Source organism: Gopherus flavomarginatus, chromosome 6, assembly GCF_025201925.1.
Source record: "Gopherus flavomarginatus isolate rGopFla2 chromosome 6, rGopFla2.mat.asm, whole genome shotgun sequence".
Taxonomy (NCBI): domain Eukaryota; kingdom Metazoa; phylum Chordata; order Testudines; family Testudinidae; genus Gopherus; species Gopherus flavomarginatus.
In genome coordinates, this window is record NC_066622.1 from 119,809,562 (window position 1) to 119,834,748 (window position 25,187).

At 42.8% G+C, this 25,187-nt stretch overlaps 1 protein-coding gene across 1 annotated transcript in view; it reads left to right on the plus strand.

Moving 5' to 3' along the window:
* The first annotated feature begins 3,008 nt into the window (after positions 1 to 3,008).
* Positions 3,009 to 25,187, plus strand: part of CPXM2 (carboxypeptidase X, M14 family member 2) — a 121,866-nt gene continuing 99,687 nt past the window's right edge. Inside the window, exons 1-2 of the mRNA XM_050959402.1 lie at positions 3,009 to 3,538; positions 13,043 to 13,144. Of these exons, the coding sequence (XP_050815359.1) occupies positions 3,211 to 3,538; positions 13,043 to 13,144 (430 nt within the window). The 5' untranslated portion in view covers positions 3,009 to 3,210. The remainder of the gene's footprint in view (positions 3,539 to 13,042; positions 13,145 to 25,187) is intronic.

The window sequence follows — 25,187 nt, forward strand, 5'->3', positions numbered from 1 at the left end:
TGTGCAGCAGAAGTGAGGATCACAGGTGTTGTCAATAAACATTTATGGGTGCTGAGATGTGAAGTTTTGCTTTAATCCACAACAACATTGTGCAGAAGACCTACAATTGAATTATGCTTGATATGAATAACCTCTCTCTCTCATATATATAGTTGTAGAGAGTGCAGGTGTGTAGTGTGGAGAGTTTAAAAGTGAAAGGACCTCATGGAGGATTTGAAATCTGTAGAGAATATTTTAGCTTAATCTTCAGTTGCTTCTATCCTGGAGCAATTCTTGTGTCCTACTCTTAAGTGAGGCTTAGAGAACCCCAAGCTTAATATGATTCCTTTTCCTCAGTGTGTAGCAAAATTTGAGTGACTGTGAAGGGTTACACACTTTCTGCATTGCATAGTAACCAGCTTCATGGGGATCCCATGAGGGCTGTGATATATGGGGGAACTGGGGACAAGGTTGGGCCAGGATGGGGAAGGAGCAGAAGTGAGGCAGGTGGCTACAGTGGGCCTATATGTTTACTTTCCTTACTTAAGATTTTAAGGGTTTTTTGCCTTCCTCTGCAGCGTGGGGCCTGGGTCATTTGCTGGAGGATTATCTGCACCTTGAAGTCTTTAAACCATGATTTGAGGACTTCAGTAGCTCAGACATAGGTTAGGGGTTTGATACAGGAGTGAGTGGGTGAGATTCTGTGGCCTGCATTGTGCAGGAGGTCAGACTAGACGATCATAATGGTCCATTTTGACCTTAAAGTCTATGATTCTATGATTATCTCCAACAACTCTCCTTCTGCAAATCTTTCAATTTCTTGCCTTTGTGTTGCTGTGTAGAACACCAGTGTAGAGAAAGTGCACAAAACTAAGAAAATGGGAAGGAAAATACAGAACACCATCAACACCTGTTTTTTATTCACGCCATGCAACCAAATAGAATGCCTTAGGACAAAAGGAGATCAAGCAGACACATTTTTCCTTTGTGCACCGCTTCATATAAAACAACGTTAATTGTACTTTATAATCAAAACACAGAAACAGTATTTTTTCTTTGATCTAGATACACAGCACACAGTCTCTCTGGCAAGAAGGAGACATACGTTTATACAGTGACTGGGAGGCAAATGCTTGTTGTCAATTTTACTTTTTGTCAAATAAAAAATGGAGTCCAGGATCAACTGTGTATATGAGGACGGAAGTCACTGCAACTTGCAAGTGTAAGCTAGGGTTTGAATGAGCTCTCCCCTGCAATCTAGTGAGGTAAGAGACTTCAGGAGCAGTGTGTACATTTGCATAGAGTGGTGTTGTAGCTGTGTCACACCCAGGATATTAGACACAAGGGGGGGAGGTAATATCTTTTATTGGACTCACTTCTGTTGGTGAGAGAGACAAGCTTTCAAGCTTACGCAGAACTCTTCTTCAGGACCTGAAGTAGGCAGAGCTGCATTGCCACAGTGCTCAATTTTGGCTGCTTTGGTTTAAAATTCACTGTCATACTGAGCGCAGGGGTTGTTATCCTTATTGTGTACGTAAAGAGCAGCAGAACTGTGCTTAGCATGTTCTGACTGAAGGCTCATTCTAAAATTTACCTCACTTGCTAAATAGGGGGAGGGGTGCCAAATCCAAGTGAAAGTGAGGGGGATGGGAAGGGCTCTGTTTGACAAGTCCTAGACACCTCCCCTCTCCAATGTTTAAATACAGAACTGATCAAACAGTTGAGTGTCCTCAGATGAGCAGGTCTAGGGAGTGAGCCTTAGATCTGGTGTCAGGTGTGAGGACAGCGTTGCAGTGAAAGACAACACAGAGGCTGCAGTGAGGTTCCCCGCTAGCCAGTGAAATCACTCAGAGTTGAGATCATTAAGAACTAGGCTAAGTGGTGGAACCTCAGATCATGGCATTACAGAGATGGCAGCAAACGGTGACAGATATAACAGTGGGAGCAGCGGCAACCAGCAGCAGACATAGCAGAGGAACAGCGAGCAGCAGCAGAATGGCAGTGGTGAGCAGTGGGAGAGTAGCGGCAGTGCTCAATGTTCCTCCCCTCCCTCTTTCAGGGTGGAGGTGATCCCACGTGAATGCGCCCTTGAGTTCCAGGAATTGGCTGACTTCAGACAACGGAGTGCGGTGCAGTGGAGGGAAAGGGGAATGGCATGTTAAATGGACATTCATCCATCAGACTTTCACACTGCAAGGTGGGAAACCGAGGCAAATGCCACTGCCCTATATACTGGGGAGAGGGTGTTTGTTTATGGTTTACATCCTTTCGAATAATTTGTTTCAGCTTTTTCCCAAATTAATTCTGGGTTCCTTCAAATAAAACTTCCTCAGGGCTTGTGAGTGAGAAAGCATTGCCTCTTAGGCCTGGTCTATGGCTGGGGGTGTGGGGGGTGTTTGATCTAAGTTACGCAACTTCAGCTACGTGAATAATGTAGCTGAAGTTGATGTACTTAGATCGACTTATCATGGTGTCTTCACCACAGTGAGTCGACTGTTGCCTCTCCCCCGTTGACTCTGCCTGCACCTCTCGCGTTGGTGGAGTACAGGAGTTGACGGGAGTGCACATGGGGGTTGATTTATTGCATGTAGACTAGACATGATAAATCGACCCCCGCTGGATTGATTGCTGCCCACCGATCTGGCGGATAGTGTAGATATACCCTTAGATGCGCCGGGCGCAGTGTTTAGTTTTCCCAGATTACTGGGTAGGGGCTTGAACCAGGACTGTTTCTCATTTTTAAGAGGAACCCCTAGATATTGAATCCATCCCCCGTTGCTGCCAACACCACCTCGCGGAAGAGTTATACAAGCCAAGACATTGAGCTGAAAACTGTGTCTTGTAACCCTGGTTTTTGCAGTGAAAGAAAGAGAGGGAAATAGAAAGCAAGAAAGAAAACAAGACAGAGTGTTCTGGAGAGTCACACCTGCCAAGTGCTGGCAGAGCAGAACTGTCTCTCTTCCCCCTCTGTGTCTGTATATGTGTCTGGCTGGTGAGTCCTATGATCACATGCACCTCGGGCTCCTGCCTCCCTCCCTCCTCAGCCCTCTCTCTCACTGCACTCCTTGCAACTTTTGCAAACTAGTCTAATGCAGAAGCATTTATCACAGACCGGACTCTCTATCACTACACAAGTCCTGGAATTCACCAGTGACCACTGCTTGCTGTTTTTCCTATCTGCTGAATAAGGATCTGGGACTCAGAGTGGAGCTTTTGTGCTGCTTTAAAAAAATGATTTCTCTTAACAAGAAAAGCTCCTGTTCGTCTCAGCTCTGTCTTGCTCTCTGTGCCTTTGGGCTAGCACTGCTTGAGGATTTATCCCAGGCTTTGCCTGTGGAGGATCAGGATTATTACCTGCAGGAGATTATAAACAGGGATCATTATTATTCCTATCCAGGCCCCGATGAGGAATTTTCCCCTTTCACAGAGCAACCTGGACAGGAAGAAACAGCCCCCGTTGCAGAGGCAGAGGAGCCCCCAAGGTTCAGATCGGGCAAGAAAGAGTTAAAACAGAAGAAAGGCAACAAAAAAGAAAAATCCATTCTCGAGATTCTACCAGGTAACTTTCCATCTCTTCCTCCAAACTTTCAGAGCTCTGCTGAGTCTCACATCAACTCTGACTTCTAACATAAATCAATACTCTAATACTGATAGTAATAATAATAAATGTGCTGGTGATGATGACACATACTAACTTCTAACACCAAGCTTTTCAGCTCTTTGGAAATCTCACATGCACTTTTACCCTTTCCCTCTCACCTGTCACATTAAGAGCTTTCAAAAACACTGAATTTCATTAATCAAATGAGACTCCAGCTGGTGCATGAACTTCCCTTCTTATCATATTTCACATTTGGCTTGTTGTTGAAGCTACAGTTTTGCAATCAAATGAAGAGAGTCTCACTCCATGGTAAAATCTGATTGTCTTATTGTGATTTCATATTGTACCTCTGGTCATTTTAACTCTAAATGTTCTTCACCTTTGCAGGTGAATCACTGTCAGATTTCACTTTAAAGATCTCCCATTACAGAAATGTAAACAGGGATTTTTCTTCAAAGAGATCAGTTCCTAGGGGGATTAATTTTAATTATTAGGAGGTACTAATAAATAATTTCATAAATAAATGAAAGGGCAGCCATATTGTCCATCACTTCAGTTATTACATGTAATTTCTTTGGCTGGAAGAAGACAAGCTACTGGAAACGTACACATTACTATAATTCCCCAAACTGTCGTCAGTAAGCACAGTAGAGTGGTTTCTATTTCGACACAGTTACACTAAGGTGGCTGGGCAGTTTATTCTACAGGCATTCTCTGATTGCCCTGGCCTTATTTCATTCCCTTGGTGGAAATTCGAAATCTAAATTATTTCATGGAGTAAGCCACAATCTTATAAAATTAAGGGCCAAATCCCACCGCCCTTGCTCAGGCAAAACTCCCATTGGCTTCAATAGGAATTTTGTATCCTTAAATACTATGGGATATGGCACAAAATTTGCAAATTAAAGACACCCACATCACAGCAAATTGGAGAGGTAACATTCTCATAGTGGCATTAACTCTTCCCAATTGCATATAGGTGATATTAAATTAAGGGTTGCAGTTTAAATGTAAAACTGGTAAAAATCAGTTACTTTCTGATCAAGCAAAAATTGAAGACAACTTTTTTATAAATTATGCCCCAAATTTACCATTTCTGCAGTGTTGAAAGTCATTAGAGGGCCAGCAGATCTTAGCTGCGGGTACAGCCCAGGGCAGAAGACCCTAGTAGCAGAGAGTCTGCCTGGGTAAAGGTAGCAGTAGTACAAGAAACCTATAACCTAGTGCTCCACTGGGGATCAGCAGCTAGACAGAAGGTTCAAAAGCAGATAGCACTAGCAGGGTAACTCTGGGATGTGCTGATTCAGCTTATTATCTGGTAGTGCATGCACTGCTTTTCCTCCCATTTTGTGTTGGGGGGAAGGAAGGAGGGTTCCCTGAGGTGCAATGACCCTGTTTGTGTACAGGGTTCAGTTCACAACTCTCTGGACTCCAGCAGGTATGTAAGAAGCCCCACATATGCACAGCCATATTATCCCGTTTGATCCAAATTGGTTTCTAGAAACTTTGCATGCTTGCACTTGTAGAATTCACTGAAAAGTCTTCCCTTGGTGAAGTTTGGTCCACTCAGGAAGTGATAGGCACTAAACACTAAATCGGTTGATTTCTCCAAGATCCAGAACTCAGGTGATCTACCAAGTGCTGAGCCGCCATCTTGGAGGCTCTGTAGCTCTATACTGCCTTCAAGCTCCTTACTGGCTTTACCCCAACTTTCCTAGCAGCACACCTGCAAACATACTCCAGAAAGCCCAGCATCACCCAGGAGCTCTGTGGCAGTGGCAGGGATAGAATTTGATTCTCTTCTCTTCCTGCAATCTCCTTCCTCATTCACACACTTTGAGGCAACAAATGAGGCCAGAGTCCTACAGACAGCAATCCCCTTTACACCACTCTGATTCATTCCCAGGACAGGTCCCTCCTGGGATTAATAAGGTAGGGATCCTGTGGAAAAAAACTACTATGTGATCATGTAATTAAAGACTCTTATAATGCATATGCACAAGGGAAACTGAATTAATGGCTGTAACAAGGTGGCTTGTCCCTTTAAGGGCCAGAGGCCTGGGACCTTCCAATCCCAGTTACTAAGGAGGCACATCTGAATGGGGATCAGCTAATAAAGAGTACAAGGAAGGCGGGCAGAGGGTCTGAGGAAGTTGAAGGAACTGCAGAAAAAGGAAGGAATGGCAGGATCTGCTGGAGACAGGAGGCCTGGCAGTAGCCTTAGGGGCAGAGACTAAGGTCCGAAGGGTAACTGCTTAGTGTTTTCATTTTTGTTTGTTGTTTTGGAAAATAAATAAAGCCCTGGGGAAGGGCCTGCAAGAGTGATCTGTTGTGAGTTTAGTTGGGGAGCCCCGGAGAGGGGTGAGATTGAAGGAAGGGGGCCTGCAGAGTGACCTCATGCCACAAGGGGGTGATTGGGAGGCAGCACACCCTGTGATGCTGGCTTCCTCAACTTTTGAGCATGTGGTGTCCCAACGTTAATATTCTTTTAACATAGTTTTTCATTCTAATTTCCTAGGTTTAAAAAAAAAAGCAAACTGTAAAAACAGAAATTCTGTGCTATGGCACTGCATTGAAACCGACATGATTTATCAGGTGGACTGGAGCCTTTAGATTTACCACAGACTTCTGCCACTTGAACTAAGGGAGTAACTGGCAGCAGTAGTAGGTGGTCATCCTCTATGTGGACCAGTACTAGAGGGAGATACGAGACACATTCCACTCACATTTGTTGACAGCAGAGGAATGGTGAGACTTAGAAATGTTGGTGCCCTTGTCCCCTCCACGCTGTCCTTGTGCCATTCTTGTTCCTCCCTCCAGTTTCTCATTCTAGTGTCCACCCTCTTGTCCCTTGCTCCTCGCAATACCAGTCTCCTCACCTACCCAGTCTCAGTCTGCTCATTCCAGTTTCTCTTTCCTTGACCAGTCAGTCTAGGCTCCGTGACTAAGTCCCAGTCTCTCTGCCCCCACAAGCTCCCAGTCTCAGTATCCCCATGCTGGTCCCAGTTGTTCCCAATCTCCCCTCCTTCCAGGTATCCTCTTCCAGTCTCCATCTTTCATTCTTTCCTCCCTAGTTCCCAGTCTTCCTCACCATATTCCTTGTCCCAACCCTACCCCTTCCTCCCATATCCAGCTCCAGTTTCTTCTGCATTTCAGTTAGATCGCTTCCTCCTCCTTGCTACCTGGGCACCAGTATGGTGGGCAATGAGAGCATGAAGGACAATTTCCTTCTTTGTGGTTCTGATGATTGGTGCCACACAGCCTGAAGCAATTACAGGGAAACTCCTGCTCAGCCCTTTCAGCCCTTTCAGCCCTGGACCGGATCATGTTCAGTGCAGAGAAATATTGAGCTGCCAACCTCTAAGAAGTCTCAGATGAGCATGTGTGAATTGAAATTTTTCAAAGATTTATAGCGTGGCCATATTTGGGCATTTTTTTAGGGTGACAGTAAAGGGCATATTCCCAACACTCACGTGACTTCCTGACAAATTTCAAGTCCCTGCTCCAAAGCATGGAGGCACTAGAACATCTTTAATAGAAATTTTCATAAGATTTTTTTTTTATATGGGAAAAACCACATTTTCCTTTTACTCATGCTCTGGAATGTCTGAAACATTTTAACTGAAACTACCCAAAATAATTCACCCTAAGGCAGACACCCAACATGTTGAAGCTCAACCTGAACGCCTAAGGACTGGCAAAGTTATAAGCAACTGGAAAAAGGGATCTTATACTGAGAAGTATTGAAGAACCTTAACTATAGATGGCACTAGCAGCTCTATCTATAATCTACACAAAATAACTATAGGGTGATCCAGCAACTATGTAGGTTAAATCTAAAACACCATCTAGTGCAGTGTTATGTGGATTAGTACCATTAAAATCAATTAAAGCTGTTGGTTTTCAGCACCTCTGAAAACCAAGTCACTTACATAAGTGCCAAAATATAAATGTAGGTGCCTAGAATTGCACACCTAATTTTGAAAAATTGGCCTTATAAAGGTTCAGATCGTGCTGAGCTCATGATTGATTGGTGCTTAACTAATAATTATGAATCTAACTGTAAATATATGTGGAGGTGGTGTAAGTATTTATATATTTACATATATGAACAAACACATACACTGAATAAAGATTAAACCAAGGGACATACAGTAAATATAAAATGTTCCTTTTTTGTGAAGCTCAGTGGGAGCAGGGGCATTTTGGATTAATTATGTGTTGTAGCAAACAATAGAGGGGATCTTGGCTGGAATGATGAAAGGCAGAGGAATGGGAATGTGTGATCTGCCCTTTGGCTGAGCAGCTGTTAGTGATCAGTGCTAACTTTGAATTAAAGTTGGACTAAAATCAAAACATTGTAAAGGCTACAGCAAATTGCATATGACATGCACTTGATTAATTTAAGTTAATTACTGTTGATGGCTTGAATGCAGCTGTTTTACATTGTGAAGTACTAATGTAAGTACAAATCCATTTCCATTCAAGTCGATGGGCAAGTCTCCCATTGACTTTAGGTGGGCAAGTCCAGGATTATGCTGTAATTTTTAAAAAATTTTTATTAAAGCAGTATTTGCGAGCACTTGAGTTACATAACAATACATCAGTCTCATCCTGCCCTTTGCCTCCCTCATGACTCTTATAAATTCAACTGTACCATGTAATCCTTGGAAGGTAAAAAATTGGATTGACAGATGCCATCACAAGTGGATTTGTATGTTTTAATTCCATTCTTGCTTTTTTAGGACCTGATCCAAAGCCCATTGAAATCAACTAGTTCCATTGGCTTCAGTGGATTCTGTTCTATAGCTGTTCTTACACCACATTCATGGCTGTAATAGCTGAACATCTTCCAGTAATCCATTAAGCAACATGACTACATAACTGTCATTTATTCTTCTCTCATCCTCTCCCCAGTGGTGCAAATGTGTAGTGGAGTGTCTTGTTTTGGTAGTTTTTTAAATAAATATTCACATTGCTATGTGTATGTTAGGGGAGGCAAGTCAAAAAAGGATGCTTTGCACTTGAATAGGAAGAGAGTGCAGTTTGTGATGGTCTTTGGTTCCTGGGGGAATTTATTCCAAAGTCTCAGATCAGCCCCCAAGAGAGTTTTGTCTCCTGCACAGACAAGCTTTAGCTTTATTTACTTTCCTTTGTGCTAGAGGGGTGTAGCTGTTGATCTCAGTCTTCAACTCAGAGTTTCAGGTCGTTTTTTAGATATGTTCAAGACGCTCCATGGTCTGGGACAAGTAAAAGGACTGAGACTTGAACTTGATTTGAAATTCTATGGGAAGTCAGCCTAAAGAGTAGAGAACAAGTCTGAAGTTCTTGTGGTAGCCTGTGTTGCTGAGGAGATGCTCTTCAGAGTTTTGTACTAGTTGGAGTTTCCTAAGTGCTGAAGGCTTCATGCCCAGGTATATTGCAGTGCTGTTGTCCAGCCAAGAAGTGGTGAAGGCATGAATAGCTGAGATCAGGCCATCATCTGCCAGGATGGGACAGTTTTCTAGCCAACAAGAGATGATAGAAAGCATTACTCACAGAAGTTGCTTTGTTAGAACTTAGCATCAGTAAAGAATCTAAGAGTAATCCTAGATCATGAACCAAACTGACCAAATCTGGATGAGTACTTTCAACCAAAGAAGAATACACTGTAGCTGCAATGATCTCCCAATGATCCCCTCTGCCCAACAGTATCACCACTGTTTTGCTTGTATTCAGTTTCAGACAGCTCTTCATCATGAGCTCATCTTGGTGGTAGTGGTGTGGTTGTATGTGGTGAAGAATAGTTAGACCTATGTACCATAGGCATATTGCTGGCTCTTGAGTTCATGCTGTTTGATCAGTTCACCTAATGGATGACTGTAGATGTTGAAAAGGAGCAGAGAGAGAACTTATCCTTGTGGAACTTCCCACGCAAGGGGTCTAATGGTGGAGGTGCAGTTTTCCATCACTTCTCATTGGGTATGTCCCTTCAGAAAGGACTCAACCCGTTTTAGCTTGCTACCTTCGATAACAGCTCTATATCCAAACTGATCTGAGGTGAGAAAAGGGTCTTTTTAAAAACATCAAGATTTCATTTAATAGACTTGAGAGAGATAAGCATGAGGCTGAATCTGCTTCTGGAATGCTGGTGGTGGATTATGATTTGCTCCAGCTTATTCATTATTTCAATGTACTACTTTCTGGAAGAGAATATGAGAGGATTTGCATGCATGATGGATTGAATTTGAACAGTTTGGTAGCAATATCCAGTAGCCCAGATTCAAAATTCAACCTGATCTTTTTAGTTGTGATTGGTCAGATAAATCATATGCTATTGTTTCTGTTCTCTGATTGGATGAGTGTAACACTAAGGTTTGGGAGGAGGACTTCAAGAAGCCATGTGAGCTTTGATTCTCTCAGGGAGTGGTAGCAATTTATGGTGAGGGAGCAAGATATAAGCAGAGTTAGATTATTTGTATAAAACGTGAAGAACATAGGCGCCAACTCCATGGGTGCACCAGGACTGGAACACATACAGAAAAAAATTGTGGATGCTTAGCACCCACCGGCAGCCAGCTCCCCCCTCTCAGTGCTTCCTGTCCTCCGGTGGCCCCGCCAATCAACTCCTCCCTCTCCCTCCCAGTGCATCCTGCCTGCTGTGATCAGCTGTTCTGCGGCATGCAGCAAGTGCTGGGGAAAGAGGGAGGGATGGGGCGTGATTGACGGAGGGAGTGGAACTGGGCCGGAAGAGGCGGGGTGGGGGGTTAAGGGAAGGGGTGCGGGGCCTGGGGCAGAGCGGAGGTGGGAAGAGAGGCAAAGTGGAGATGGGGGTTTGACAGAAGGGGGCAGGTGGGGTGGAACAGGGCAGGAAGAGGTGGGGTGGAGGCTTGGGGGAAGGGGGTGGGTGGGGGCAGGGCACCCTGGGGCCCGGAGGAAGTTGGTGCCTATAGTGAAGAAGGGGTGGTGCTGCCACTAGGACTCTGTGCATGCTGCCCATGGGGCAGAGGGGATGCTGGTTCTGGGGATGGGGGGTGGGATGGCATTACCATTGCCAGATGTTTTTTGTGCAGCCTGCCCAGGCCCCACTCAAGAACCCAAGCTCTGCTGCTGTCCCTCTGAGGTGGCATGGATTGGCTCCAGACTAGCTCAGTTCCAGGTGTCTAGCTAGATTGAAAGGCCCAGACTGGCCACCACAAGGTGCTAGCACAGAGTGGGGGCATGGATCAGAAAAACAACAACCCCAGCCAACAATTCAACTTCGTGACTCAGGATCAAATCTGGTAAGGCCCATCCCACCCTGCCCCGCCCTTGACCCACCCAACTGTAGCCCTTCAACTCTCCCCCAGGAACATCTACTCCGATCTCTTCCATTTGCCAGGATTTCCTCCCCCAAACCCTTCGATCCCACTCTACCTACCCCAAAACCCCCCTCCCACCAAACTCCAGTTCCTGGTCCCCCACAATCTCTATGCCAACCCCTGATTTTAGTCACCCCCAACCACCTTCACCCCATTGCTCACTCCAGCCCCACATAAACATATCTCATGGCTCCAATCCTGCAGACATAGCTGTGGGACCCACACCTCTCCTTCTAACTCCTTAAATACATTCCACGACTTGCCCCTCACTTCCTGATGGCTGATCGGACTATTTGCTCCTTCTTGCTTGTGAAATGGACATAGTCAACTCCCTGGATACCGAGAAAATAACCAAAAATTGGAGTGCAATGAAATCGTGGAAAATTTCCCTTGATTAACAATTTATCAGTCCGACATTTAAAGTAAAAATTACTATATAATTTGTTATTTCTTCATTGGCTGCAGAATTGCTGTTTTAGTTAGTTCACAAAGCTGATATCATTCAGTACAATTTCAGGAAATGTTAGGTAAGTTTTTGAGACTTCGCCTCCCATACACCTGAAACCCCAAGTGATGCCTGACATGTTGTCCCTGTGACAATTAGCGACAAAGAGTCCTGTGGCACCTTATAGACTAACAGAAGTATTGGAGAAGGACTCTTTGTCGCTTTTTACAGATCCAGACTAACACGGCTACCCCTCCGACACCTGTGACAATTAGGCTACTGAAAGATTTGTTGAGTGCAGAGTTTAAATCACATTCACACAGAGAAGCTGGTTGTGCCTGTGCTGTCCTGTACTCAAAGGATGCATCAGATACTTATCTGGCTCATTTTAATCTCGCATGCAAAGGCCCTGGTGAGTAGTGTCTCCCTGTTGTGTCAGGCAGCACCCTTTGCTATATAATCTATATAATTCCTGGTATGAATATGTGAATGTGAGAGCTTAACATTCCACTTTCTGGATGTTCATGGAAAGTAGACATAAAAAGAGTCCAAGCATGGCTGACATGAGTTCATTTTAAAATTCAGGTGGAGAGCTCTTTGGAGCATTTGGCCAGCTCAGATACACATGGGCAGAAAGAGAATTAATCATTGTAGTGGCACAAAGCCAGAGGAGAAATAGAGCACTAAATTTCCCCCTTTATTCTCTCCATAGAACCACTCTTGGACAATCTGGAGTACTGCGCTAATATCAAAGGCCTAACAGAGTGGGTGTATATTTAAAAACAATTAAGAGGGGACATGCCATAAAGATTTGTACAGTGTTTTCAGGCTTCTTTTCTGTTGGGATGGGATTGTTGAATGTTCTCTGCAGATGATCATAGTCAGCCTGTCTCCTGATTTACAAATTACTTCTGTCAACCCAACCAAACATACTATTGGTGCTCCTGGCAGGAAGAAACTATGTGGAGAGGAGAAGGGTTGTATATGGAGGACACTGCAACAAATCAGAATATAAGTGCAGAACAATGCTACTTTTGCGCTCACCAGCTTTGGGAACATTCTTGCCTTGGGAGAGAATATTGGTGGTGGTCTGTGAAGATGTTGGATCACTGCTGATTAAATAAACTCACATTAATGAAAATCAAAATGTTTGAGTAAGTCACAATGGGAAAAAATTAATCAGAAACTATTCAATAGAATTGCAATATTTTACATCTCCATGAATGAGAAGCTACTGAATAGACATACTCAGAAAGAAATTTAGGTTCATACACCATTTTAAGGTCTGATCCATCTCCATTAAAATCCAGGGGAGTCTAGGTGTTGGGTGGGGCCCTTATATGTTTGATCAAATGATGAGGATTGAGCAATGAACTGTCACTGGCGCATGTGTAGATATTAAAAACTGAATTCCGTTTGTGCAAGAAAGAAATGCATATCTGGTTCCTTTGTAGTGCCGCGAAGAAGAGGACACTTCTGATTCCTTGCACCCATATTTCTATAGTTCTCATACCTGGGAAAAGAATAACAGAATATTCTAAACATCTGCTGCATTGGAAGGATTGGAATGCCATCATACAGAAGCAAACAGTTTTATTCATTATGTAGTTATTAGCCATTGTTAAATACATTTGACAGTGAAAAAAAGTAAAACTTGTTTTTCTTTTCATCCTACAGCTAAAAATAGCAACAAGAAAGGTGAGAAAAACAAGAAAGGGAATGAGAAGATGCCAGATGGTGACTATGAAAGTCGAAGGGCCTATGAAGACGTCAGAGAAAGTACGTGTAGAGTTTCTCAAGTACCTTTCGGAATTCTTGGTTTAGCTACTACTCTCTCCAGTCACATTTAAATTAAATTACAAAAGATATTGAAGAGTGCTGTGAAATGTCTAGATGCTGCGCTGATTATGAAATGGCATGCTGAAGTAACCTATCTTAGCACAGCGTGCGACAAAAGATGGGGACAAGGAACCACACTGTGTTAGTGTGGGATGAAGTGAGATACAATGTAAGGTAAGGGGCCTAATTCTCATTTCCATTAAGGCCTCTTTCAACACCACCCGGGCAGTAAAAGGGCCCTTACAGTAAGTCTCCCTCTTTGGAGTAGTGTTTAATGGCACCATAGTGTAAATGAGAATGAAATCCAAGATATTTTTTATCATTTATAAAAGAACAAGGTATATTTTCATTTAAAACAAAGAATTTGGTGCTTTAAGAATGGTGCTATCTTAAGAGCTGTCTCTCTGGAACAGCAACAGTGAAATATTTCCCATTCTGCCATATCAATATGCGTTAAATCTGATCGGGAGGGTTCACCTCAATATATGCGAGACTGGAATAGCCAAATGCTAATTGTGAATGTCGTTTCTGTATTGTGGATGCTTGTCCACTGATCTGAACTGATATTCCAATTGATTTCATGAAAGCTAGCAAACTCCAGCAGGCTGTCATGATTTGCAATTATTACAAACCTCAGGTGGAATTGAATCAACGATCTAGCAGAGAAAGGCTTCATAATATCTTGAGAAATCCAGCTTTCCTTATATTTATAGGAATTGGCAGCATGTACATCCTATGAACTTCTATTACTGGCATGGAGATTCAGACCAGCATGAACCTGATCTCTGCTCCTGCCTCCCAGAGTCCTAAGGTGTTTTTAAAATGTTGTGGGTTTTTTTTAAGAAAAGTTTTGAAAATATTTTCATGTGCAGGTGTATGAACCTAAATTTCTTTCTGAGTATGTCTATTCAGTAGCTTCTCATTCATGGAGATGTAAAATATTGCAATTCTATTGAATAGTTTCTGACTAATTTTTCCCATTGTGACTTACTCAAACATTTTGATTTTCATTAATGTGAATTGTCCAACTAATGTTTTATGTGAATATATGTCAGCGTATAGCAGGGGTCAGCAACCTTTCAGAAGTGCTGTGCTGAGTCCTCATTTATTACTCTAATTTAAGGTTTCGTGTGCCAGTTATACATTTTAATGTTTTTAGAAGGTCTCTTTCTATAAGTCTATAATATATAACAAAATTATTGTTGTATGTAAAGTAAATAAGGTTTTTCAAATGTTTAAGAAGCTTCATTTAAAATTAAATTAAAATGCAGAGCCGCCTGGACCAGTGGCCAGGACCTGGGCAGTGTGAGTGCCGCTGAAAATCAGCTCGTGTGCTGCCTTTGGCACGCGTGCCATAGGTTGCCTATCCCTGGCCTACAGGCTGTTTGCGAATTATCTGTGGTGTGTGACTTGGCCAAGATCAACTTAATATTCCTTTGATTCTCCAGAAGAACCAGCTACAAAAAAATAGTACAGCTGAAATTCTCACAAATTTTAGATTAAAGGAGCTTTAATCATTTGGATTGTTTTGTAAATGGGTAAATTTCAAAGACTCCAAGTATCTGGAAAGGAAAGACAGTCTTGTGGGTAAGTCAGTAAACTGGAATTCAGGAGATATAGGTTCATTTCCTGACTTTTCTACAGACAATCAGTGTGGCCCTAGACAAACATTTCATCTCTCTGTACCTCAGTTCCCTGGATGTGAAATGGGGATAATAACATTTCCTATGTCTGATTTCTCTATTCAGATTGTAAGGTTCAAAGGCACTATGGAGATATTCCAGAGAGTGACAATTTCTTTCCCACCTGCCACTGACAGAGTAGCTCCCTGGGCCTTCCCCATCTTTTTTACTACCGCAAGCTCCCTAACTCTCTCTGGCTTCTCAGTTCTCCTGATCCTTGGATCCATGGAGAGGATGTAGGGGTATGTGTGGGATTCCATCCCTAGCTGCTCCATGCACCCCTATGGAGGAGACCTGAGGAAGCCTCCAACCCCACTAATCTCAGTGCTTTCCACAGGGTCAGGAAGCAGATCTTCAGCTTCTGCTGCTTTCCCTGGTCCCACTGAAGGGACCAGGGGGAATCTCGAGGGCCTCCTGCTTAGCCCCCGCTACAGCCACCAGCTCCATGGAGACTACGGCTAAGTGTTTTGTTCCTACTACTCTGCCCAACTCAGACTGCGCAGGAGACTAAGGGGAGTCTCCAGCCCCAATACCTCTGATTGGCTTCCAATATTTGGCCCTGAAGCAGGGTCCTGGAGGGAGTCTACAGATTCATTGCTGCTCAACCTCATTTCTTTTACCTTCTTGTCTGTGCTTCAGGAAACATTCCCCTTGATTTCTTTGGAAGTTACCCTTGAGTAGGGAGTGTTGGGCTGGGCCCAGTATCTCCTGCCTCTAACACACTGAGTTTTACTGTAAACCACTTGAATGCATGACTCACTACAGTGTACTGGGAAATGACACTGTCTGGAATGTGAACACTTGAAAACCAAGTAGTTCATTCTTTTCCCGCAATTAAAGTATATTTATGTTCACTTTTTCAGAGATAGCCAAATTATGCTGACAGTTTTATAGCCTTCCTTTACTGTCACTGTCTTCCTAAAACATCTGTCAAGTGAGGGGGAAAGTTCAAAATATATTAAAATTGTAGATGTGCCTAAACCACAAATGTCAGCTCTGGATTGTGAACCTCTCTCCTCACCCTCACCTTTGAATGGTGGGTTGAGATTATCCCATAAAAGTGAGGGCGGGCATCTACAAAGCTCAAAACTGGATCCAGGATCAGATTTGAAACCTCCAAAAGATTTGGGGGTTGTTTGAATCTGAATTTTGACTCAAGCCCATCATTCTTTGTACACTGTATTGTATGCTTACGCTTACAGAAATCAAAATGGATTTACTGGGACACTGCAGTTAACAACTCCAGCACGCAAATAGAGCTTGAATTCTCAGCCTTTTCTTTCTTTTCATAATTGATAGATGATTAAAATGTTACCAGGGACAAACAGAATGATAGTTGATATCCACTCAGCGGGCTGGCCTGAGCACTGTGTCCTGAAGTACACAAGAAAAAAACCCTTTTCTTGTGTTCTTTACATTTTTTTATGCTCTAAGCCAAAGTTTCATTTAGAAGCTCTCAGTGCCAAAAATATAACATTACTTAGGCAAATTTTTCTGAATGTTGGAATGTCTAGAAGAGACTCAGACAACTCATAGGTCAGTCATCCCAGCATAGTGAAGCTCAGTCTTAAATTGCATTCCAGACAATCCCACTGGTGCTCTACTGGTGCGGCAGCCTTCAATCTGCCCTACCAATCATGGGAGGTTCACCCTAGTCTAGGAGATCATCTGGAGATGTAAAGCCAAAGTAGCAGCTCTTATCCCATGCACGTTCCCTGGTGCTGGTGAATTGGGTGTGGCATGGGGAACAGGAGAGTAGCCAGGGCTTCCCTGTGTCCTGATGATTCCTGACTGTCTAATGGAACCTGGGGACTTTTGGCAGCAGGGAGACCGGCCCACCGCATCGTCAGCCTGAGCTCTAGGGAACAAGGACTTAAAGGCAGTTATGCAAACAACCTCCACCTCTCCTCTAGTTGCTCTGTATGCTCCTTGGCAGCAGGTGAGGATTGCAGCCTCAGACTCTTCCATATCACTCATTTGAAGGGTGAGATTCTCACTTCTGCTCCAGAGTAGATAGACTGAAGCGGTGTAAAGGGCCCTAAAATCCTGATTTCATCTGGTGGGAGGATTTCTCCAACTTAGGTATTGTGGAAGCCAGCTGTAAGGCTGCCTTTCAAGGACCCCTTGCAACCCTGACATAAGGGGTAGAAAGAGACATGATGGAGATGGGAAGGGTAGGTCAAAGGCAGAATCACAGCACATGGTACTGCAAGGATTTTAGGCAGTGCTGTGACCTGTAGGGCAACCCAAGTAGGATAAGGTGAATTTGACAGACCCTTGCAGCACAAAACTTGCAGGCCAGCACAAAGGGAGGCTAAGACAACTTCATACCACCATTATACTTTCCTGATCCCAGGAGGTCCCCCAGCCTAACCTTCCCTGAGTTCTCTGATACCCATTCACACAGGGAGAGCAGCACCAAATGGTCAGCTTTTCTGGCACTGCAATGTCATTCCTAGAAGTGGTGGCAATGACAGAAATGGGCATTCAAATTTACCAAAGGACACAGCATCATCCTAGTACTGCAAGTGCAAAAATATCTTCCCTACCATGTAGTACATGAGCTATGTTAATGGGGAGTTCGTAATCAGAAGTACCATAACCTTGGTTTGTTTTAAGAGAGAGTTGGACAAATGTATGGGTACAATTGCATGATGGGGTTATTTGTGATGTAGGGGCCAGAACTCAACAGACCTGGGGCTTGACTTATGTTCCAAAAAGCTCATGCTTCAGGGTTTCAGCTGGCCACCTGCAGAGGTCAGGAAGGAATTTTCCCCCTAATGTATTCTGGGATTTTTTTGTCTCCTTCCTCTGAAGCATCAGGGGTGGTCACAGCTGAAGATGGACGTTGGACGGGGAGGAGGGGCAGTGCTTTGAGGTAGCACTGAGCATTCTCTCAGTTGCGTGGCTGGTTGGTTCTTGCTCACATACTTAGTGTCTAACTGATCACTATATGTGGGGTTGGGAAGGAATTTCCCCCAGGACAGAATGGCAGTGACTTTGGGTGGGGGTGAAGGGGAAATTGCTTCCTCAGCAGAGTGTGGATGCAGGTCACTTGCCAGGATTGTGTGTGTATATTGCATTTAATTATTTCCCTGCCAATGCAGGGGACCTTGGACACAGGGCCACCTTGGTCCTTCCTATTCTCTTCCACAACAGTCTAGTCTCCTGTGGACTGTAATACGTCGGTCTAATTTTGGTAGTTGGGTTTAGTGTGCGTGTGCTGAGTGGTGTTGGTGGCCTGTGATATACAGGAGGTCATTCCAGATGACCTGGTGGTCCTTTCTGCCCTTAGAATCTGATGTTGTGCCCCTCCTTTCTGTTTCCTGTTTCTCCGAAACGTTACTGAAAATGGTGGTAACTCTTCATGTGAGCAAAACCAGCAACCCCAAATATCAAGAATATTTTAGAGTGAGTTGACAAATTCATAAAATATGGGAATATTGTAACACTGAGAGCTTCCTACAGTTCCCTGTTACTTATAAATTGCAGCAGCTATGTTAAGTTTGCTTCTGGTGTACCTATTCCCTAAAATGTGTTGTCTGTGGGATGTAATTGGTCAGGCAAGTCATAGGGTGTATTTTTTGCTTCCTGACTGGAGGAATGAAACTGGAAAACAAAAAAAAGAAGATTAGCGAATTATGACTAATGCATTTTCTGTAGGAATTTTCTGCAAGGTAGCCTTTTGTACTGGAATTTATTCAACTTTCAGGACCTGAGACTCTTTCCAAAAGTAAATTGGCACTTATGTGTGCGTGTTTGTGAACAACAGATAAAACCCCACAAAGTACAGCAAAGCAGTCTCAATAAGCTTACTTACAGAAATACTCACAAAACAGCTCCAGGCATTCAGCACTAGTTTAGGATTATGCAGTTAAAAGGAAAAAATGATACTTAAATGTCCTTTGGTTTAGAAAGTGGACCCAATCTAAGTAATGACCCTTTATATTGTCTATGCACAGTTCTGCGAATGGATCTGAATTCTTTGGTATTGCCAAATAAGCTGCAGCAGTCTTTCATGTAACTTTCTGAATGCTTGTCAAAAAGCAATCATTTACTGGGAAAGAAGGAAGCTACGCGGCTCTTTCAAAAATAACACCAAACTTTTCAAAGCACAGCAAAAATGTTAGCAGCAGCAGCAGAGTCCTCACTAAACGGAAAGGTAGTTATGCAGTTATAACACCACCCAGCCCCTTAAAAATGCTGAGATAAAATAGCACAATATCCATCCTCCATGTGCTCATTGCTCACTTTCTTTCCCTAATTCAGAGTCAGATTTCTTCCCCCTCCACATCTGAGTTAGAGAGTGTTTGTTCATGTTAGACAAACCCTTGTAGTGTAGTACAGAATGGGCCAGATTAGGCCTTCAGGCAGCAATAAAAGAGCTAGAGGTGTAGAACTAGGCACTTGGGGTGTACATGAGAATAGAAAGTGACATGGGTAAGTCAGAGGGCCTGAGGCCGACAGCTCCAGTTTCTTACCTGCATGGAGGGAGGAGGCTCTTGTCCGTGGAATGATGACACAGGCACAAGCTCAGTAACAGCAGAACATGTGTTTATTGCTGTGAGAGGGGAGAGAGGCAGCTCCTCTCCTCTGGCCAGCAGTGCAGAACTTCCAAAAGACTTTTGCTTTTCCATGGCCAGAAAGCTCCCCTTCATTTCCTGGGTCAGTGATTTTTTTCCTCCTGGAGGAGTCATACCGTTTAGAGGCTGTGTGGGATAAAATGTGGAGCTCCATTAAGACCATGTAAATGGCCACTGCTGCCACTCTGCTGGGGCCTGCCTTAGTTTTCCCCTGGATGAGGTAACAATAAGGTCCCAAGTAACAGCTCAATCAAGGAGAAGCCAAACACTCCACCTTTACAGCAGTATCTCTCCCTTTAATAAAGCCTTTTGAAAGGAGCACTTATACAACAACTTAAAGGCTTTTACTGCAGAGTGCATATAAACAAACTCCCCTAACAAAAATCTGTCATGGGTAGGCTGGGCATCTGTCTCTCCTTAGAGGACTAGTTCTGTGACAGGCTAATGTCATCAGCAAGAAGATTTTGACCCTAATTAGGAGGCTGGAATAGAGATGGGAGAACCTCAGAGTTCAGACATTTGGATTGGGTAAGTGCCTAAGCATTGAAACATTAATCTGAACCTGGTGTGAACTACTGGAACTCTTTAGGTCTGCAAAACTGAGCTGGGAGCTTCATAAGAGCAGGCTTCCTTGCAGGATTTCCAGTGCTTTGTTCTGATAGAGGGTTGCCACATCTGAGATTCGGAAAAGCTGACCATTGGCCAGTCCCCCACCACAGCTGTTAAGGTGCCCCCCTACCATCTCCTCCCACAAGCCCCTGCCTCCCTTACCCAGCTCCTTACCCCTCTTTGATAGTGAGCCTCATGTCTATTCTTGTCCCCAGTGCCAAGAGGAGCCACTGCAGTTTCTGCAGGTTGAGGGCCCAACACGCAAAGCAGGACCACATTCCTAACCACATGATTTGCACAGTAGTTATAAGATTGTTGCATGGCAGCGTGTGCATGCAGCTTACAGGGAGTGTTGGTTCCAGGTAGGAAGAAAACCGAAAACACTAAATCTTTTCACCCACAACCAGCAAGATGATACATAAACTGGCCAGGCCAATTAAGAACCGACCAAGTGGCAACCCTATGATCAGCTTGGAAATGCAGAGTGCTCCGCCTTTCTTGTAGTATTTTGGCATTTCTGTAATCAGAAAGCTCAGAGGGTTGTGAAAATGATGACTACTAATAATTTAAAAGACATTAACTGGACTTTTAAAACCATGAAACCTAGGTGTTGGCTTGAATTTGGGACAAAAATTCTTGTTTAACCTGAATGGGCTTCCCCTTCCGTAGACTGAAGCCAGATGGCTGGGGGGAGGGGAAGTGGTAATGGATGAAATAATTAAGCATGGGAGGCAGCTGAAATCAATGTGCTATATGTACAGTGAGCAGCTGTTTGAAACCCAAAGTGCCTCAGAAAGATTGGCAAGGGCTGCCATGAAAAGCAGCAAAACTAGTGGGATGTGGGAACAAGAAGGCCTGGATATAGTGTGCTGGTAAATTTACTTAGCTCTTTAAAAAGCATACCCTTTCAACTGGTGGATTAAGGCATGAATGAATGGTATTAATGATCTGAGCTCCATACTCAGATGGCTTCATCAATGGTGTATTTTCCAGTGGAGTTCCTATGCCATTCATGGGTTTGTTTTCTCCAGCAGTAATCCCCAGTCCCTGCCAGAAGACTAGTTTCCAGAAGACACACCTCCCACTTTCCTTCTTTCCAGAAATACTCTTCTCCTGGCTGAGCCATATTGAGGCCTTCTTTTTTTGGTTCGGGCCATGTTTTATTTTAATTAATCTCTGGCTTGGGTTTCCTCAAACTCTTAGAATTCTAATTATTTCTTGCACTGTTACTTTTCCTCTTTCTTCTAACTTCTTCAATGTTCTTTATGTTTTTCAGGGGTTAAAGAGCTTGTAAAACTCGGGGTGCTTTTGTGATAAAGAAACTTACCTATTGGGTGAGTTTTCCCCAGTTTCATACAGCCCTATAAAACATCTACTTTTCGGTACCCTAGTGTATCCAAACAGCTCCCTGTTGTTCTCTATCTAAATTTTGCTAGTTCTTTGTATCCCATCACTGATAGAATGTTCAAGTAAGTCACTTTGGATGTTTTACTACTATGTTAGAGATGGGTTTGAACAAAAAATCCTTGGTTGAAAAGATTCTGTCTAATAGGAAAATGAATTAAAAACAAAACAAAACAAAAATCCCAACCCCAATTTATTTGTTTCTTCTAATATATTTAAGAAAAGGCAAACAGATTTCCTTCCCAGTCATTAAGCAAGCAAGCAAGCAAAGTCTGGAATTAGATAAATTGCAACCATGCGAATTTCCTCTGAATGCACTGTGTGAGTAATAGCTCTCCTCATGAAGAGTATGTGTTTTTATTCAGGCCTTTCATTATCCCATATGAAATAGTAATAGCAGATTTATTTTTAAAATCTGTACTTATTACAGTGTCAGACAAATTTAACCTTTATATTATTGAAACTTAGGGCAGAAGTTTTAATTTTTAAAAGCTATTTTAAGATGAGTTGCACTGATTTTAGGTATTTCCTGTTACCCATTCTGTATGTAGGTCAAGTATTTAAGCTAACCTGTCTTCCAAAGAGTCAGAAGTCATTGTCAGAGGACTGTCAGGCTCAGTGTGGGAGAGGAATAGAGAGGAACTAAGGCTTACCTCTGGATGACATAATCACAGGCAGAACTTCATGTAAATAAATTCATTTAACCTTGGTCTCTCTTCCCCCTGCTGGCCTATAGAAGTTATTGCTGATTCAGGAAGAGAGAGAGACTGGGTGGGGTTGGTATATGCACACTTCTTGCTCATTGTTACAAGGTGGAGGGCCGTGTTCCCTGGCTGACTGTTTTATTTGTATTCTCTCAGCCCTGGGACAGTTTTGTATTAGAGTTTTTCTCTCCATCCCTAGGTTCTTTCTGCTGCCTGTGAATGGAGAAAACTTTGATGGGCTTTATGGTTAGCAGCATATTCTCAAGCAAGAATTTATAAGTGGCAAGGAGTGGGAGGGATGGCTCAAAAGTGAAGTGCTAAAAGTTGCACCTGCAGTGTTGATTTGGCCACATTGCACATACAAAATATTTTCTGTTCCTGTTTTCCTTGGTAAATGCAAACTTTAATAAATGCCATAAAAATATCAGAGAGACAATGTGGTTGAGTTAAGCTGGAGATACCTGAACTCATCATTCTGAATATAAAAGAGATTTATAACCTGCCATAAGCTTAAGACATATCATTTCCTGTGTCTGCTCCATGCTTAATAGTTTAATGTTTTCTTTCAGCTGCAATGTGTTGTTTTAAATGCTATCATTCTCTATCCATCAACTGGTTCACCATGTGGCGTGGTAATTCAGTGCCTCCCCATGCTCCCCTACCAATGTGCCTCAATCTTGACTAGAGGAGATACTGTTAGAGGTGATAAGACAATTCAGGTTCCATATTCAGTCAGTCTTTGGATTCTGATTATCTTATGGAGGCAATAAGGGCACCATGTGATGCTCATTTTTGTATTGTACTAAGCACTGAACTAAGTTTACAGATTCATTTCATATTGTCAGCCAGAGGCATCAGATGTGCACAAGTGCATTTCAGGTGCAACTAACCAATGTTAAATTAAAACAATGACCTATAATCAAAAGACTCTGTATTCCATTATCGGTCAACAGAACCATGTAGTTACCATTCAGGGTCAGATTTTTGTTTCTCAAGTTTGTTCTGCCATATCCTAATTGCCAGAGACATTCTGGACAGCCTCACATGAACCTGTTTTGCTCTCTGCAAAGTTTTTCAAACCTCAGACTGCTGCTTCTAAGGATGGCAGTGCATCTGCTTCAGTATCCTCTCCAGCATATGTTTCATATGAAGAAGTTCAGACTGGCCATAGCCCAGATCCTAGATTGATTGATTGAAAGATGAGTGGTAGATAGGTCTCTTTAAATAACATTGATCAGAAAATGGAGTCAATTTCTGGTTCTGGCTCAGCTTTGCAGTCAAGTGTGACAGATTTAGAAAATACTTCTTCATCAACAGAGGTGCCTGTATTGATGGTTACGAAGGTTAATAATTCTTTTCCACTAAATAGAATCATATTTAAAATCAAAATCCTGGGCTGCATCCTTAAGCAGTGTAAATCACTGAAATCAATAGAGCTAGGATAATTTAAACCACTCGCAGATCTGATCCATGTATATGCGGCCATAAGAGTTACTGTAGTTTCACATATGCAGTGCCAATCACTCTGCAACCTGTAATGGAGGAGGGTAGGTTCTCTTCCCTGTGATTCCCCCATGGAGATACTCCATCCTTAGCCTGGTGTTCAGGCTGTGCTCTTGGTGGAAGAATCTAAGCAAAAATCCATAAAGCTGGCCACAGCTCTTTATATATGTTATATATGTCACACTTAATCAAGTGGAGAAGAAGCATTCTTTCAGTCAAAAATATGGGACTGTCAAATGAAATTCTCTTTATTGTGTCTGGCACAGCTGAAGACTAATGGGAACAGTTTAAGAAAGGAAACCAAGACTGTTTTTTGGCAGCAGTCACATAGAAAAAGTTTGGATGAAGGAGAAATGATTCCATATTTCTAGTGATTGGGATGTTGACTAATTAAGAAACAATTGATGGTTTCTGTGTTATGTTCATTTTCTGTGGCAGTACAGACTTTGTACTTACGCCTTCATAATGATATCAGGATGGGCAGATTTGTTTATTCTTTTATTTTTCACATAGTCTCTGATAAAATATTGTTCTTTCAGTCAGGACATCAATTTCATAAGAGAGATATGTATTAAACCTTACTTGGGTGTTGATTGAATGATGGAAATTGTGTGCTATCTTGCATTGGAGCATGGCTACACTGGAAAGTTGTCCTACTTTAAACTATACCAGTATAGTATCAGATGGGTAGCCGTGTTAATCTGGATCTGTAAAAGCAGCAAAAGAATCCTGTGGCATCTTATAGACTAACAGACGTTTTGAAGCATGAGCTTTCGTGGGTGAATACCCACTTCTACCCACGAAGTGGGTATTCACCCACGAAAGCTCATGCTCCAAAACGTCTGTTAGTCTATAAGGTGCCACAGGACTCTTTGCTGCCTACACCAGTATAGTTAGAGCAATACAACTCTCATAGTGCGGATGCAGTTGTATCCCTATAAAGGTGCACTATATTGGTATAACTATTCCCCTATGAGAAGGGGAATAAGTATACTGGTATAAAGTCACCCTTTTACAGATAGAAATGCATCCACACACCAATGCTTTTACTAGTATAATTATTTTGGTAGAGTTATATCGGTAAAATATGTAAGCGTAGATCAGGCTATAATAATTCAGTGGTTGTTGTTTGGATTAGCTGTTAAAAGACTGAAAGTCTTAGTTTAACTGTGTCCTTGACAATATGCTCCCTGGTCCTTTTCCATTTTCATCCTTTGTCTTTGGGCCCTTATTGGCTCAGAGTTATATCTAATGTAGCAGTAATCTTCGTAGTTCATGTTCTTCTACTTAAGTGCATGGACAAGATTAAGATGTCTTTTGTGCTGTAACTATTGTTTGTGTCCCCTGTGTGGAATCTTTTTGGCCCTGCAGTGTATTTCAAGGTTTTGGTATTTTTAAGATACTTTAGACACATGCATATTCAAGAAGTATGCTTTTCCACTGGTAGTTTTTGTCAAACACCTAGCTCTTGGGAGAGTGGTTTGCCTCTGTTTTTTAT